Source organism: Apaloderma vittatum, unplaced genomic scaffold (assembly GCF_000703405.1).
Source record: "Apaloderma vittatum isolate BGI_N311 unplaced genomic scaffold, ASM70340v1 scaffold23129, whole genome shotgun sequence".
NCBI lineage: Eukaryota > Metazoa > Chordata > Aves > Trogoniformes > Trogonidae > Apaloderma > Apaloderma vittatum.
In genome coordinates, this window is record NW_009734983.1 from 21,691 (window position 1) to 38,647 (window position 16,957).

General features: G+C 37.4%; 2 protein-coding genes across 2 annotated transcripts in view; one reads left to right on the top strand and one right to left on the bottom strand.

Annotated features, from left to right (window-relative positions):
* The first annotated feature begins 2,535 nt into the window (after positions 1 to 2,535).
* On the top strand, positions 2,536 to 7,088 carry SERPINA10 (serpin peptidase inhibitor, clade A (alpha-1 antiproteinase, antitrypsin), member 10). The gene is made up of 4 exons (XM_009876460.1): positions 2,536 to 3,244; positions 4,738 to 5,011; positions 5,698 to 5,845; positions 6,897 to 7,088. Exons 1-4 carry the CDS (start codon positions 2,536 to 2,538, stop codon positions 7,086 to 7,088), a joined length of 1,323 nt encoding a protein of 440 aa, XP_009874762.1.
* A 3,563-nt stretch (positions 7,089 to 10,651) lies between these two features.
* PPP4R4 (protein phosphatase 4, regulatory subunit 4) overlaps positions 10,652 to 16,957 on the bottom strand; it is a 65,256-nt gene continuing 58,950 nt past the window's right edge. Inside the window, 3 exon segments of the mRNA XM_009876459.1 lie at positions 10,652 to 10,676; positions 16,002 to 16,140; positions 16,932 to 16,957. The exon segment at positions 16,932 to 16,957 is cut by the window's right edge and continues 8 nt beyond it. Coding sequence (XP_009874761.1) covers positions 10,652 to 10,676; positions 16,002 to 16,140; positions 16,932 to 16,957 — 190 coding nt within the window.

Sequence of the window (16,957 nt, forward strand, 5' to 3'; positions counted from 1 at the left end):
CCAGAATTGTTTTTCTTTGTCCTAGGGGGCACGCTTTATTTCCAACTGTTAGTAAAAGTGAAAGATAAAGCTGCTGTAATGTTATCTTTAAATTTCTGCAGTCTCAAATTTGCAGTAAATGATTAGGGCAATTGTGAGGTTCTTATTCCTGTGATGTTCATAACACCCAAATGAGCAGCATTTGTGCATGCCTGAGGGTGCAGGACTCTCCCTGAGTGTTCAATGGTCTGGGATGTGCCTGTAAACAAGGGCTTCGGCACCTGCCCCATCCTTTCAGTGTGAAACCTACTCATGTTAGGAAGGCAGAGCCCTCCGGCAGGCAGCTCACTGCCTTCTCCCCTCAGTCCCTTCACATCTCCAGGGGAACTTGGTGACTTGCCTGAGCCAGGTACCGTCCCAGACCTCTCAGAGAGAGAAGTAACAGTGACATCCATAAAAGGTCACACTGTCAGATGTTGCACAGGGATTGTGATGGGGAAGAGCTGGTACTCTGCAATGAGCCGTTAGCCCTGACGCTGTTTCAGAGGGACTGCTGCTCTTGCACAAAGCCCTTTCTCTGTGCCTGAATATGATTAGAGGCAAAATTTTCCAATCTCTGCCTCTTTGCTAGAGCTGACTCTGCAGTGTCTAAGGTTACCTCTTTGAAGTCGGGATGACTCCCAGGGGAAAGGTCCTCCCTCTTCACTTCCGAGGCAGGCAAAGCACTGTGGCAGGAACAGTACCTCGGTGCCGTGGTACTTTCCACAGAAGCAGGTCGCTATCTAAGGGGCAGAAATGCCTTGCAGTTAGTGTAATAGCTTTTAACAGCACTGCTTGCAGTCTGTCAGGGCAGAGTTAAGTACTCCAACCCTGCAGAAGCTGCTGCGTTATTTGGCCATCAAGGCAGCAGTTGAATCCAAGTCATCCCCTTCCCTATTCCAGTCCTGCAGAACACAGACACTGCGAATCTCATTGAGAATCAAGCAAGAGTTAATGGGAAAAACAAAGAAAAAATATTCACAGCCACAGTACGCTGCATATTTTACTCTGTTCCCTGGCTGCCATGCACTCAAGAGGAGTCATAACATTCGGGCATTTCACTGCCTCCCCATTAAGTCATTACAAGCCCATCTGTGTTGCAGCAAGTACAGAACGTGATCTATTATGTTGAAAGAAAACAGCACATCACCTGACTGCCAAAAGCACCCTGTGACTTGGCACCCAAATGTTCCAGTGTTCACATCTACGTACCTTTTCAGGACTAACTCCCACAGCCTCAGTCAGGCAACTATGAAATTCAGCTGAACTCTGAATAAATGACAATCAAGTAACAACAGCTTTCCCACGTACCAAACCACAAATTAGACAATGACCGTAATTTGCTGTTACAGATCCTTAACTTAAAAGGAGTAGTTAATAGTTGTCAGTGTTTTCTAGATTTTTGAATCACTTACTACTTTAATGATGGGCCACATAATCCATCTTTTCATCTCATTCATCCATTTGCATGCCACTGCTATACAAAAGCAGGCTTGGCAGTCTTGAACATCCCATTTAATTTACAACAGGAAAATGTGCCTCCAAAGATTATGGCCATTCAAAATTTTTCCGTAAGGTGCAATTTAATACTGTCATATGGGACAGAAATTCACACATAGCTTTGATGAAAAGATGAATGATAAGCATCTTTGCATTTTATGCTTGTGAAATGCATTTGCATGTGCAAATTTACACAAGCAATGTCTGATGCTGAAGTTTGCCTGAGGCCTTCTGAAAGTTCAGTTCTTCTGACCAGTTGTCTCCATATATTTTGTTGGACAGATGAGAGACCTGGTATTAACTTTGCTCAGAAATCACAGCTTGTGAAAAATTGTATTTCTGAGCACAGAACAACTGTTTCATCCTTGTGCAATTTGAGACTGAAACATGGCATTTTCAAGGAGGAGACAGCACAGATAAATCTGCTTCAGCATTTGCTGGACAGTGGAATATAAAAGAACGGAACCCTATCGCATGTGATCAGGGGAATGAGCTGAATGGAGTAATAAACAACTATAGCAGAAGGACGAAAAGTGGAAATGAAATGATGAAAGGCAAGTATGTAATTTCCACATGCTGCCTAGAATTCTTGTGTTTATAGATGGCATCAATTTCACAGGAGCAAAAGCGGCAACATGGGTCCAGTGAGCTGATTTTTCATCTTTAAGTTACATATCGTACTTGAAATCTGGGTTTCGCTTGGTAAAGGAATTACCAGTTAGCAAGGAAGAAAAATCAGTGAAATAGGTCTGAAGTGAATGACCAGTAACATAAGATCATGATACTCCTTCTGGATTCAATTAATGATATTGGCAACTTCTTTCAGTGAACTAAATATGACAGGGAACAGATCTTAGGTTTTGAATATATACACTGAAGATACAGAAAAAGCACCTTGCTACATCTATGACTTTTTGCACTGTCAACAGAACAAATCAAAAAGTCATTGCATTGACATTTTTTTCCTTTCTCATTTCTCTTTAGCAGAACAAAAAGAGCTCATAACTGGATGTCAACATGAAAACAGGAATTTACCTACTTCTCTTAAGTGAAATATGTGTTGAAATCATCAAGGCTGGCATCACACCTAAAATTCCAAAGAAGGAAAAAGAAAATAATTTCTTGGAAACAAATAACAATGTCAGTATTTCTGAAGAGTTGCATTATCATAAAAATCTCTCTAAGCCTTCTGAAGACCGAGGTTTTGAGGAGTTCACTCTTCACAACTTCACTGAAAAGACTGCAAATTTCGGATTTAACCTCTACAGAAAAATTGCGATGACACATGACAACAATGTAATCATCTCTCCCCTTTCTGTATCAGCTCTCATGACTGCATATATGCTGGCAGCCAATGGGGAAACACACAGACAAATAGTAAAAGTTCTAAACCTCCATGCTTTGAAGGACAGAGTGGATCGCCAACATTTACCAGCTTTGTTCAAACAACTGATAGATAACATCACAATGAACGAAGAATTTCTCCTTGTGCAAGGTACTCTTTCTTTTATCCAAAAGGACTTCAGACTCAAGGAGTCTTTCCTCAATTTATCTAAGGAGTACTTTGATATGGAATTCCTGAAAGTGGACTTCAAAAACTTTACACAGGCAAAATTTGTCATAAATCAAAACATTAACAAAAGGACTAAAGGAAAAATCGCAGAGCTTTTTGAAGAGCTTGACCACCACAATAAACTGCTTCTTGTGGACTACATTGTCTTTAAAGGTAAGTGTTGGTTTTATTCTGCAAAATGATGATTTATCAAAATAATCAGGACTATAACTTCAGCTACCTTAGGGGAAGTTCAAATGAATTCAGATGCTCAAATTTTTCTACACCTCTACCTAGATTTACTTTGGTCTATCAATTTTATTTAATAGGAAATTATTCTTGATGATTGGGAACCATAGCTCTTCTATGCTTTCTTCAATACAACATTCTCAAAGAGAATGAAAAGCCCTTCAGCAATCTCAATTCATCTCTGAATAATCTCTTTTAAGACTAAAAAAGACGTTTACTTTTTATTCACCAATTCAAATGAAAAAGCGTTAATCACTATAGGCTTTTGAATGCTGGATACTGGGCATAAAATCATTGATTGATTTTACATACTACACAAAATCATGAAAACAAGCATAATTTCTGTTTTGGTCCAGAGTCTTTTTTCCCCCAAAACTACCCCATTGTATTATCGTACAGGTAACATACACTTCACAGGGTGAGGGAAAAGAATAGCTTTGATGGACAAAGACTGTTCTGTGGAGAGATCCTCCGCTACCAAATACTTTACTCTCCTTTTCCTGTTGCTGGGCTCTTTCTGACTGCTGGCTTAGAAGATGGATAAGGGACTCCAAAAGGAAGTCCTGGCAATGAGAGGGAGTTGTAACACACCCTTTACTTTGAAATAGCCAGACAGAAGCCAGAGACACCTGCTTAAGGTTAAAAGCAAAGACAAAGAGCTAGAGTGACAAAGGGGACAAGAGAATGCTGTGCAGAGAAGCCACAGACACAGCCAGAACTCCAGTCCAAAGCAGCTGGCAGACACCATCCACAAAACTCCCACTAAAACAAATGTACACATGAGAACAAAGAAAATTACCCCTCAGCCACACAGCCTCCCTACAGCCCAGGTTTATTCTTTCGTATTTACAAAAGTGCAGTTTGTCCAACGCAAAGGTTACTTTCCCTGATAGCAAATCAGAGAGAAGATAAATGGACGTGGCTGTGTTTGACAGCAACGGTAGAGATCAGAATCATTAGTATAGAGGAGGTCACAATCCACTGCACTGTACAAGCCAGTGCAGTGCTGAATCCCCATCTGAATGATTGTGTAATTAATTTGAAAGTAAGATGTTGAACAGCTGGTAGAGAATTTCAGAGAAGGTGACATGTAATGAAAGATGGATGCTCATATGGCATTCGATAAACAAAAAGGATAATCAGTTCTGAAGTTGACTGGCAACTAATCAACCTTAGAAAAAAATAATTCCCTTCTTCCCCTGCAAATGAAGTTTATTTTGTGGATTACTTCCTTTCCCTGCTGTAAAAAATCTAAAACATATACACTAAGTAAACTGCACTTGTCACTCCCTTATCCCAGTTACAACTGACGTCTACTTCACCTAGATACAGAAAATATCCTATGCTTTCTTTTAAGGGTTTCTGAACATTTTTCTGAACAAGTCTGAATGCACGTAATTATTTCTTTCTTTCCTCAGGCAAGTGGCTCTATCCATTTAATTCCAAATTCACAGAAATTGAGACCTTCCATATAAACAAATACAGAAGCGTACAGGTACCCATGATGTTCAAGTCAGATAAAATTAATTCAACTTTTGACGAGAACTTAAGGTGCACCGTGATAAAGCTACCCTACAAAGGGAGAGCCCACATGCTGATTGTCATCCCAGAAAAGGAGGGAGATTACATTTCACTTGAAGACCACTTGACTGCAGAACTTGTGCAATCCTGGCTTGGAAACATGAAAACCAGGTATTGCTTTGGCACCCATGGGCCTTAATGTCTTTTATGTCTATTGCAGCAAAGCAACCAAGCACAACAAAACCCTTTTCACATGCTGGCATCCCTGTGGCATTAGTATCTGTAAAGTAGAGGTCATTTAATGGTCTACGCACAGCCCAAGTGGCACATGAAAGCTTCTACTCCAAGATGACAATATATGGAATTAGAAATGTCTGTCTCTCTGAGGGCATAGTCAATTTGGCCTTTCCAAATTCTTCCTTAGGCCTTCTCTCTCCTCACATTTTGCACTGTGAGGCAAGGTGTGCAAGACATCTAGATACACAGTATGTTAAACCTGTCCTATCAGTGGAAACGCAGAGTAATGGATCAACTTGAATACAAAAATGTAAATCCAAATTATGCCTGTGTATTTCCAGAAGTGACAGTTCTTTTCACTGGTCTATAAATTACTGTGTCACTCTGTTATACCAGCACTGTAAGTGGTGGTGGAAGTATTTATACAGAGAAGGAAATGATTTCTAGTATCTTCAGCTGTGAACAGGTCAGAGATAATATTCTGCCAACCTATATTCCAGAAGAGACTCTTCAGTTTTTGCCCCTTCTTTTTCTGTGTAATAATTAACTTCTGAGTAGTAGTCAAGTAATATATTATATAGTTCAAGTTTGCATTGACCTGTGTTATTTTTTTTAAACAGAAAAGTGGATATTTCATTTCCAAAGTTCAAATTAGAGCAAAAATACAAAATGAAGAAATTGCTTCGTGCTCTTGGAATTAAACATCTCTTTACACATACAGCAGATCTTAGTCATCTCACAGATCAAGGATATGTAGGAGTTTCACAGGTAAGCCTTCTAAAATTATTTGCTATTTGGATTATAATAGTATACAAATGGCTACTACTGTCAGTTTGGTATAAGCTATTACACTTTTGGAAAGTACAATGGTGATCTGCAGCACACTTCTCCCTTCCCCTTAACTCTGTTGCACTATGATGAAAAAAATCACACTTGAACAGTAGCTGCTAACTGATATTAGAAGCAATATGTGCATCAGCTACAAAGTGCCAGAGGAGCATCCTGCCCCTGTGAATCATGATAGCCAGCTTGATTATTTAAGAGTATTTAGCACAGAGCTCAACACTGCTGAAGTCTTTCAACCACCTTCACGTAGGTCATTCCTGGAATTAGGCGTCTGAGAGTTGGAAATGCGCTAGCTGACTAGGCAGTTCACCAGTGCAGAACCAAATACCGGGGAAGTGGAGAGGCACATGCAGGCTGAAAGAATAGAAAGGGAAAGGAATCAGATCCTGCCAGGCTGTGATTTCAGTGGGAAGGGAAGGTCCTCAGACCAATCCAGGATCGTTCCTCATAGCACAGATTAAGTATGTTCACCAACCAAATGCAAAATTAGAAATATACAGGAAAACAGCCAAGATTGGTGCGTTTGTCTAAGCTCTCACAAAATCAGCTGTGAATGACATATCCAGCCAGTCAGTGCTTGTGACTGGTGAAAGCACACCTCCCACTTTTGAGAAACTCTCTCTTGTACAGTTACACGTCAGAGAGGAGCACTACACAAATGCAATGGTTGCTTCATGCTACCAGAAGAAAATCTCCATGTGAGACCTATGCCAAACTGTGGAAAAGCACAATGTCACCCAAACTAGCATCTACACTTTTAACTATAGGGGTCATGGCGGTTTTACTAACTCCTCTGCCACTGAAGCAGACGGTGTATGGGTCTACCAGTCCAACATACTGAACTACACTGCACAGACCTACACATTTTCACCTTTAAGAGAAGCCTACTTCAACTGAATGCCTTGCACTTTGAAGAACACTCTTCATGCTAATATATATTTGTCACAAATTTCATTTCTACATTGCATTTCAGGTTGTCCAAAAGGCAGTAATTGATGTGGATGAAGAAGGAACTGAGGCTATAGCAGCTAGTGGGTCAGAAATAACTGCATTTACAGTGCCTCCTGTCATCAGAGTGGACCGACCATTCCTTTTCATGATTTTTGAAGAAACATTTAAAACATTACTGTTCATTGGCAGGGTGGTTGATCCAACAGCAATGTGAATAAAGGTAACAATCTCTATTCTGGGGTATTTAAAAGGCCTTATTTCTATTTTACTAATTTACATTAGAATAAAAAGACAGTGAAATATGAAAATGTGAAAACCGCTTTTGTCTCCCCAGCTAGCAGTAGGTCATCTTATTAATACAATCTAACAATCTAAGTTCGTTAAGGCACAACGTGACAAAAAAGCGTCTTGTAAAACCTACCACGCAATTTAAAAAAAAAAACAAACAAAACAACCCACAGAACTGAACTTTCAAAACTCAACATTTTAGTTATAAGTCTGAATGAAAACCATTCATACACCAAAATATTCAGGAATATAATCCTAAACCAATGCAGCTTGTTAACTTCGGTTGCCATGAGACTGACTTCAATGTTAGCAGAATTTTGCCGCTTAAAAAAACAGAAGCAGGATCAGGCCCTAAAAGAGAATTTACAGCCTCTTTCTAGAGAACTTTATTTTATTACCGTAGAAATTTTATTACTGTAGAAATGAGTCTATCACGGAGTTTGCATCACCTAGAGCATGACCTCTTTCAAATAGTTTATTCAGGGCATCAAATCACCTCATTTTCTCAGGGTATATGATGTGCCTGCTTTTAAAATATTCTTTAATAAGACAAAATAATTCTGAAAAACAATTTTGGCATTCTGTACCTCAAAAATCTGAATCTGTGCTACTTCATAACATCAAGCTGGGCCTCTCCTAAAACCAGAATTTCTGCATGTATTATTATCTAGATATCACGTTGAACTATGTAACAAGACTCTATGCCTGATCTAACACAGATTTTGGTAGGAAAAAAAAATACCTCCACAAATCCATTCATAGAGTTGATCCTAAGATTCAAAAAGTGTTGCCAAAATGTTTCAGAAATATATTTCCACAATCTAAATACAACTCACTTTATTCAAGTAGTGCAGTGATTCCAGCAAATCAGCAATATCTTTAACATTTGGTAAATTTTAATTAGCAGCAGAGTCCTATATATAAAGTATGAAACAATGCAAAAATCTACTTCCAGATATATATAACTAACAGATCTAAGCACTACTCTACTTGCTCATATGGCCTTCACGAAGTAGCTGTCCAAAAGGGGGCAGAAGAGTTTTCAAAATCATTTGGCATAGAAGCTTCCAATGTTTCTATCAGTATACGCACATTGACAGATGCATCCCATAAGAGAAGATACAAAAGGTGCATTACAGAGTAAAGCTGGTAAACGTGTCTAAAAATCACTTCAGTTACCATTAGCTGTCTACCCACTTCAACCCAAATTCTGGTGTAAGCCACTCATGAAAGAATTCAGCAGGCACAATCTGGCATCTGACTAGACTATGAAGGTGCATCTAACCTAACTCCACACTGCAGTATCAACGGACCCAGAAAGAAAGACAACCACTCCTTCCTGCCTCCCAGTGATTAACAGGAGGAATGTTGCTAGAGAGAACCACTCAATTATCACTGTACAGTTGACCTCCAACTGTTATTCTGAATCACGGGTGAAAACAATGCTAGAAAGGATTCAAAAGTAGTGGTGCTGTCCAAGAAGAGTGACCCAGAAGTAAGCAGCCACAAAAGAGGTCTGTAGCGTGAAGGACTCGCAGAAGTATACACGAGACATCAGGAGTATTGTACAAGAAGATGTGCAGACCAAAAAATGTCTAAATAGAGCATTTAAAGATTACGGATCAGGAATTTAATAGATAGTATGGTTACTGGGTGGAGCACGTGTTATCAGCATTAAATAAATTCATCTGTTAAAAATGACAGACAAATGACAGCCAATAAGAAACAAATTACAAACTGTATACAGAACTCATTACATGCTTATTAAGAGAAAGAGCTTGGATTCAACTGGTTGATCTGCATTGGTTGCTTACTGGTTGATCTGCATTGCTCTAGTAAAGGCATCTGAGGGTCAAACACAGTTTTGAGTTCTGTTCTGCAGCTGGGTGCTGCTGATCTGAGTTTGGTCCTGGGCAGAAGTCAGCCTGAGAATAGATTGAGCAGCCTCCTGTGAGCCCTAGGTGAGCAGCTGTGGCTGCACACAGAGCTGGTGCTCCCTGGGAATGGGCAGCATCTGCTTTTCTGACGCAGACAAAAGCAGAGCCTGGGAGGAGTCAGCACAGGTCGTCTGTCTATCTGCATCAGTAGTGCGTGTTAAACAGCGTAATAATTGAAGAAGCTTTTAAAGAAATCTGTGATTTATAAAATCCTACACCAAGCTGCAGAACAAACCAAAAACTTGAGTGTTCCCACAGAACCCAGTGTCTGTGACTGAAGACAGAGAGTACACCTAAATCCAGCTCCAGTGTAAGAAGCTTAAGAATTCAGACAGTAAAACGCTGCTAAATCCAAAGACCCATTTTGTACTTCACATGTGACAGCATACATCTAGCATTATTATTTAAAATAAATACCTTCCATAGGTAAATGCTTTTATTTATTTTAAATACAAAAGATGCCCTGAGAATTTTTTTCAAGAACATGCATGTACAGCATTGTCCTAGGTTTTATTTTGAGTAAATCATCATTCATATTTTTACATTATAAAAAGTAACCACACACACATATGCATTCACAGTTCAGATCATCTTTATCACACACCAATAAATTTTAAAAACCACATATTTCTGATATCAATATATTTATCCTGCTTCCATTCTGAAATAGAGAAGCTGACAATAGCTTCATAGGCTCTCTCCCAAGTATTGGCAAAAATAGAATTGCATGTTTTTCCCACAGACAAATTGTGATAGAAACATTAGCATTAACACAAACAAAATGCAGATGACCCCACTGAAGCATGATAGCTTGCAATAGCAGCTGATTAAAAACTAGATAAATAATTATAAATTATTCAAGTGAAAATACAATCTGAAATACTAAAAATTAAAAATCAAAACAATTAGTTATACAACAAAACTTATGAAATAAAACTGGTTTTTAATATCATCTGGAGACATCTGCTTTTAGATTGCTTTGAAACTTACACAGGAGTTTTATGAACTTTACTCAGTACTTGAAAAAACATTACCTCTAAATTCACAGCACAATGCTACTGAAGTTTATGTTTCTTATAGACTGACCAATGGTTCTGACTTTGGTCTTAAATTAGGTTGAAAGTCCTTTAAAATGTGGGATTAGTTTTTTGCAACAATTCCTTTTATTTCTTGCATAAAACATGGGTGCTAACAATTGCTAAAATTGCAAATAAGCCAATTAAGTAATGGATATGTGCATTCTAAAGCCAAGAATTTGAACTACAAAGGCATAAAACAAAATCCTTCCTTTAGCTGCAGCAGTTAAGAGCACATAACTGAAGTTGTATTTTACAACATTTCACTACAACGTTAGAATTCAGCAACCATTACATTATTTACCGAAACATATTTTACAGGTTGGGATTTTATTTAAAATATAAAAAGTTTTAACATTGCAGGATGCATTTTATTCAATCCAGGCATTAGAGAGTCCCATCTGCTGCTCCCACCTTATCACACCAGAATGTTGCTTCCATCAGCCTGTAGTTCCCTTCTTTTTCTGTCAGAAGATCTAAGAGTTTGATTTTCTGTTTTTTCTTAACACAAAAGAAGAAACACACACAATAATACATTGTTGTTATATGATTAACCAACATAGCATAATAAATTACTATTCTGTGCTACATTTTAATATAACTCTTAGCTGCTGCACTTTAATAATTGCTACGTGATCTACTGTACTCACTTAAAAAGCCGCTCAGACACATTTTGAGGGCGCTTTTCACAGGAAACGTGTATTTCCTAGTAAGTTTTCTATTGACGGTCGTGCAGAGATGCCTCTAAACGAGCTGGTTAAGGTAGTACAAGCAATATACTCATGGCTACAAGTAATGCCAGAAGTCTTCAGCTTAACCCATGAAAAATGTGGGGAAAATAGAGACATGGAGAGGCTTAGAACTCTTTACAGGGTTATTTCTACATCTTCTTGGGGGATTTCTGCACTTTTCATAGCCTTATTTTTTAAATCTTTAAATATACTATTCTTCAATTTTGCAGAATTGTAGTTATGTCAATTAACAACTGTTTGTAACAGTGATCTTCAGAAGAACAGGACGTAACCTTTAGAACTCTGTGGAAATATATGCATCAGTATTTTACAGTATCACTTACAAATAAAGCACTGTTACACTTTTTAAAGTTGCTGATGGAACCTTTCTTGATAATACACCAGTGTTAGGATACCCACTAGCTTCGTATTAGAAATGACACCTAAATTCCATGCCAGTGTCATGGGTCCTCAGAACTCTTACCATCTTAAATGGTAGAAGGAAAACATGATTAGAAGCCAACTCAAAGCGTAGCAGATCGTTGGCAGAACTACTTCATCTTGTGCTCAACCTCCTAAGAACTTATAGGACTGGATGAAAGACCACTTTAAGATACTTATGCACAGAATTGTTACAACATGGTCACACACCAATGTGGATGTCTTAAAGATCAGTTCTGGACATCTTATAGTAATAAATGGTTATCAGTATTTCAAGAAAGTGATTTCCATGCAACAAAAGGCTACTCCCACTTTTTACAGGATGGAAAACCTGCACCTCTTGTTCTTGAAGCAAGTTTTAATTGAAAGGGAAATAAAATCAGGCGCTATCTGCATGTCTATAAGTGAGGTGCAAAATTCCTAAATGTCATATTTAAAGCTAGTTTGGTTTTTTTAATGAATCTATAAAGCTCTGGAAAAGAGTTTTAACCAATTGCATATTGAAATTAGTCATATTACAGTAATGTAAACTCAAGCAAAACAGCAATTCTCATCCTAAAAAAATCCTATCCTAATTTCATAAAAAATAAAACATTTAAAAGAAGATAATAAAACTGCACAGCACAATAATACAGCATGGGACTACTTGATGGAACGCAGTGTTTACAAATCCTGACAATTTTTGCACTAGGATGATTCATGATTTAACTGGCAATTCTTCAAGAGAAAGTCAGGAAAAGCACATTTGCTCTGCAAGTTGTCTTAAGGAAGGTCTCTTGTGGCATGAAATACACAATCAGTGCTTTTCATGATTCCTTCCTATTCCACAAGGTGCTTAAAGCATTGTTACACCACAATTAAGTTATACAGGGGTATATTATCATAATTCTTGCATTTTTTTATTGCCTGGGTATTACCTAGGGTCTAACAAATGACACTGAAGCTAATTATCATTTTCTTGTCACCTGCTTGTGAGCACTGGATCAGGATTTACTCAGTTTTATTTTTGTTTACATCTACGATATTTTCAAGAAGAGAGGATATTTTAATTGGCACATACATCTCTGAAATGGGACAAACAAAATGTTTGACCTCATTAGTGTGGCAAGTAAAGACCTCCGTTCTCCACTAAAGTAACTTTGCGTTTTGAAAATTTCCTGTTAACAACATGAATATATGAGATTAAAAATTCTCCACTATCTCATCAAAAGTGAGTATGTGCCAATATTCAGTAGATCAGTTTTATGGAAAAGATTACACTTAAATAATTAAATAGTAATTTGTCCAAACATAGATCACCTTGAACTAAGAATCATTTTATATCTGTTGATACTTTACTTATTAAACAACATATACTGTCCAATCTTCCATTCTTCATAAACACTTAGAAACATATTAGAAGTTGCCTTATTCACATTGCAGAGCCTATAAACTAAAGGCTAGAACTTGTGAGAGTTAAGATGGTCAGTGTAATGTTTAACCAGCACATATATAAGTTTATGTGATGTTATAGTCTAAATATATACTGAATTATTATTTTCTTCACTACTGATTCCACAGATGGTGACTCTCATTCATGAGCAACTATTCAGTTGCACCTCTCCTTAAAAAATTTTCAAGTTCTTCTCTTAGTAATAGTAATTTCCATCAACTGCTTATGTATTTGGATATCACCTTTCCCATCATTCAACTTAGGAAATATTTTTTCCTTGAAATTGACTGGGGTTTTTTTGTATTTTAGTATATGTATGTATGTTTAGCATCAGGACTGACTTTCTGAACAAAAAGATAAAAGAGGAACACTTAAACAAATCCCTGGTCAACAAGATCACATGGATGAACCATTCCTACCTCTTAATATCTCCTTATAGAGCTGCTCCATTTTCTTATGAAAACAATTAAGTATTGGGCCAGATTACAAAGGAGAAATTGAATCTACAGTGCACCAGACATTATTCCATCTTGAGAGATGTGTTTTCCCATAAGAACATAGAACATTAAAACACTTATTCAGAACTAAATGTAGGTCATCCTACAAAAATGTTTTTCTCCAAAAATGTTTTTCTTCCCCTGGTATATCCTCTTGGCTTCTGGCACTATGCACTGAGTCTCTTACACTCAGGTTTCCTGCCTGAAGACAAAGGTACAAACCACTCTCCATAAGATTTTTTCTGTCCCTTTGGACTCAAACAAAAGATATCAGTTTTATTTCAAGTGACAGACAGAAAAAACTTCGAATATTGAAAAGTTTTATGTGATGTAAAAAATATGTCTAACTAAGCTTTGCAACTAACTACTTTATGAATATCAATCCATTTATTTTTGCCCAAATCCTTGTGAGACAAATTAGTAATTGGAATTTCCACAGCAGAGGCTGAAAAAAAATTACAACATTTGAACTAACTTTCTGATTTTAAAGAGAGGGAGGAGAGATTTATAGTGATTAGGGTGAAAGTACACAGGTTTCTGAGCATGTGTAACTTTTGAAAGTATGTAGCACTCTATGGCATTTTAGGTACTCAAGACATATGTCCCACTTCCTTTATAGACAGCTGAAAATGCATTTCAAAGTAAGTGGCTGCCTAAGTACTGTGGATAATATTTAAGAGAAGGAATTACACTCTGGCAAAGGCAGTGATAGAATGCAATTTGACTTGGCACCTTAAAGAACTTCGGCTCTGAAACCACTGACTCAACTCAAACTAACAACCGTCATTCACTACTTATCTTCCAATCTCTTCAACACAAAGAAAATGCAGTCGTAGAGACAATAGGTCACTATGTTTGATTTCATTCCAGAAAAAAATTAATCTTGTACAGTGAAAGTGGTAAAATTCCAGTAGAAAAAATCCTATGCAATCACACAAAAAGAGACTGTATCATAATACACTGTATAGAAATAGCTAAACGCAAGCCATTCAGAGAACTTTTTATATTTGTTAAACTTCTGATCCTTTTATTTTACAATTTAGGAATTTCATTGATTTATATCTGTGAGTAAAGTTGGGTGGGGGATGTTTTGGTATGTTTTTTAAAGGAACTTGAAAATACTGAAGTGGGAAACTATGAGTTCATATAGATGCTCAATTCATCAGAAAGGACCACTCAAGAGGTATCGCTATCACTACTGTTTCCTCTTACATCTGGCAAACCAGTGTAAGGTATTTTCTGTTTCCTATAGGGTGCAAGCTCTCTGTCTCAGTTCCACCATCTTTGACCAGTGAGTCACTGCCTCACATTCTGGACTCTTTCCTTTTGATCTTTCATACCTATTCAGACTTCCAAGGCCCAGTTTGCATTTTCCCGTACTTTTTATCTTCTAGTTCAATTACACTCAAGTCTACTTTCCCAAAAAATCTCCTCTTTTTGCTTTAGCTGGCTCTTTTCCTTTCTCCATTTTGCATTGCCTAAGAAAAATCTCTGATAGCAAAGAAAAAATCTCAGTTTGAGCACCTAAATTACAACTACTACAATGATTGTAGGTGCAGCCAAGCAAGGTAATTTTCCCCCTCTGCTCTGGTGAAACCCCATCTGCAGTACTGTGCTCAGCTTCGGGGTCCTCAGCACAAGACATGAACCTGCTCAACTGTGTGCAGAGGAGGCCCACCGAAATGATCAGGTGGCTGTAGCCCCCCCTCTAGGGGGCCTACAGGAAAGAAGGGGAAGGAATCTTTACCACTGAGTGTAGTAATAGGACAAGGGTTAACGGTTTTAAACTGAAAGACAGTAGATTTAGATTAGATATTATAAAGAAATTATCTTCTGTGAGAGTGAAGAGACATCAGAACAGGTTGCTCAGAAAAGTTGTGGGTGCCCCCTCCTTAGAAGTATTCAAGGCCAGGTTGGAAGGTGCTTTGAGCAACCTTGTCTAGTGGGAGGTGTCCCTGCCCATGGCAGGGGTGTTGGAACTAGATAACCTTTAAGGTCCCTTCAAACCCAAACTATTCTCTATAAATTTACAACTGCAAGTTACAATGTAAAAGGAATCTGCAGGGAAATAGCTGCTAGAGTCTACAGAGATTTGACTGACCAAGTACACACCACAGCAATCTTCCAAGACTGCTACACATTTATCACAGAAGCAAACAAATTCATCTTTGATTTTGTTCTTGCAAAACACTGAGCAGTTTAGGCTGATGTTGAAAGAAAACCAGCCTGAGGGAGATGCCTAGCATTGACTTTTTTTTAAATCTAAATGGTTAAGGTAATGCAGAGAAGGCAGCTATAATAACTACCAGTACCAGTTCATTAGAACTCTCAAAATTCATCATTAAATTGTTGTGTAATAATGCAGAGACATATATAAGCACATAAAAAGAAGGAAAAAGAAAAATTAAATCATCTAACAATACATACATTCTATTTCTCCAACTATACAGTTATATATCAAACCACTTTGTCCTATTGCACCCTCCACATAATGTACCAAGTGAATGCAAATGTGAAGGAGAAACAATCTGAAAGACTAATTAAAAGGGAATGCAATCTTAAAAACACTTATAAATGCACACAACACACTTCTACCCTACTATCTTAGTATTCAAAAATCTGGTAACAAAAGTATCATCCATAGACTTAATTTTACATGGGTCTTTTGAGTTTCCTTTGCAAATGTTACCCACAAGCTTAATTTAACCTCTTGTCAACTACTTACATGCTCATCTTCCGGGACTGACTTTCCTTATTTCCATTGTTCTTTTGGTCACTGGAGTTAAATATGTTGCGAGAAGAAGAACTGGAGGAGAAGGCAGCATTCCCACTATTACCAGTAGAATGAGTTCGGAATGAATCATCTGAAATAAAGAGCTGCAGTTTAGACACGAATTTTGCCTGGAAAAAATACACAGAGATAAACTAAACAAACTGTTTTTCCTGTGGCAATAGTGACATTAGAAAGCATCTGTCATTCGTTTAGTGGCTGGTCCAGCCCCAAACCTTGACACATATTTCCTATGGCAACAAACCAAAAGTTTAGCTTTCTGTAAGACAATGGTTTAAACTTAACATTTCTTCAAATAAATAAACATTTTGGAAGAGATTAATATATTTAACATATGGAAACAGATGGATTTGATTGGCCAATCTTCAGCTGCTTAAAATTCACCTATTTCATCTAAGCTATCTAATGTCTATTAATAGTGAATGCAAAAAGGTTCTTCCAGGAAGCAATTAATCTCATTTTAATCTTTAATCATCCACACTCTTCAACAGCAAACGAAGAGAGGTGCATTTCCATACAGCAGCTTCTCTCCCCTAATTCAGCAGAAATTCTACATAATATCAATTTCCTTACCTAAAGTAGGTGGAAGCAAATTGCAAACTCAACCTTTTTATGGTATAGAAAATTCCAAACAAGAAATGCCAAACTCATTTTACTTTTACTAGTTTTAAACATAACTTTAAGCAAACATGTAACAAAAAAAAAATCTGAAAAACACTAGCACTTCAGTACTCAAATATAATGGATATTTATTATTCTGTGTTCTTTAGGAGAACAATCTCTTACAGTATGCCTGTTTAATGAGGCCTACATATTCAGCATCCACACAAAACACTCATGTAAAATATAATATAACATACTTACCACTAAAGGATAACATACAACTCTTT

Bases quoted from the DNA above. Each gene is read 5' to 3' on its own strand.
- SERPINA10 (XM_009876460.1), top strand. From the start codon at position 2,536: ATGAAAACAGGAATTTACCTACTTCTCTTAAGTGAAATATGTGTTGAA. The intron at 3,245-4,737 runs GTAAGTGTTGGT...TTCTTTCCTCAG, and splicing joins GGACTACATTGTCTTTAAAG to GCAAGTGGCTCTATCCATTT. The intron at 5,846-6,896 runs GTAAGCCTTCTA...ATTGCATTTCAG, and splicing joins GATATGTAGGAGTTTCACAG to GTTGTCCAAAAGGCAGTAAT.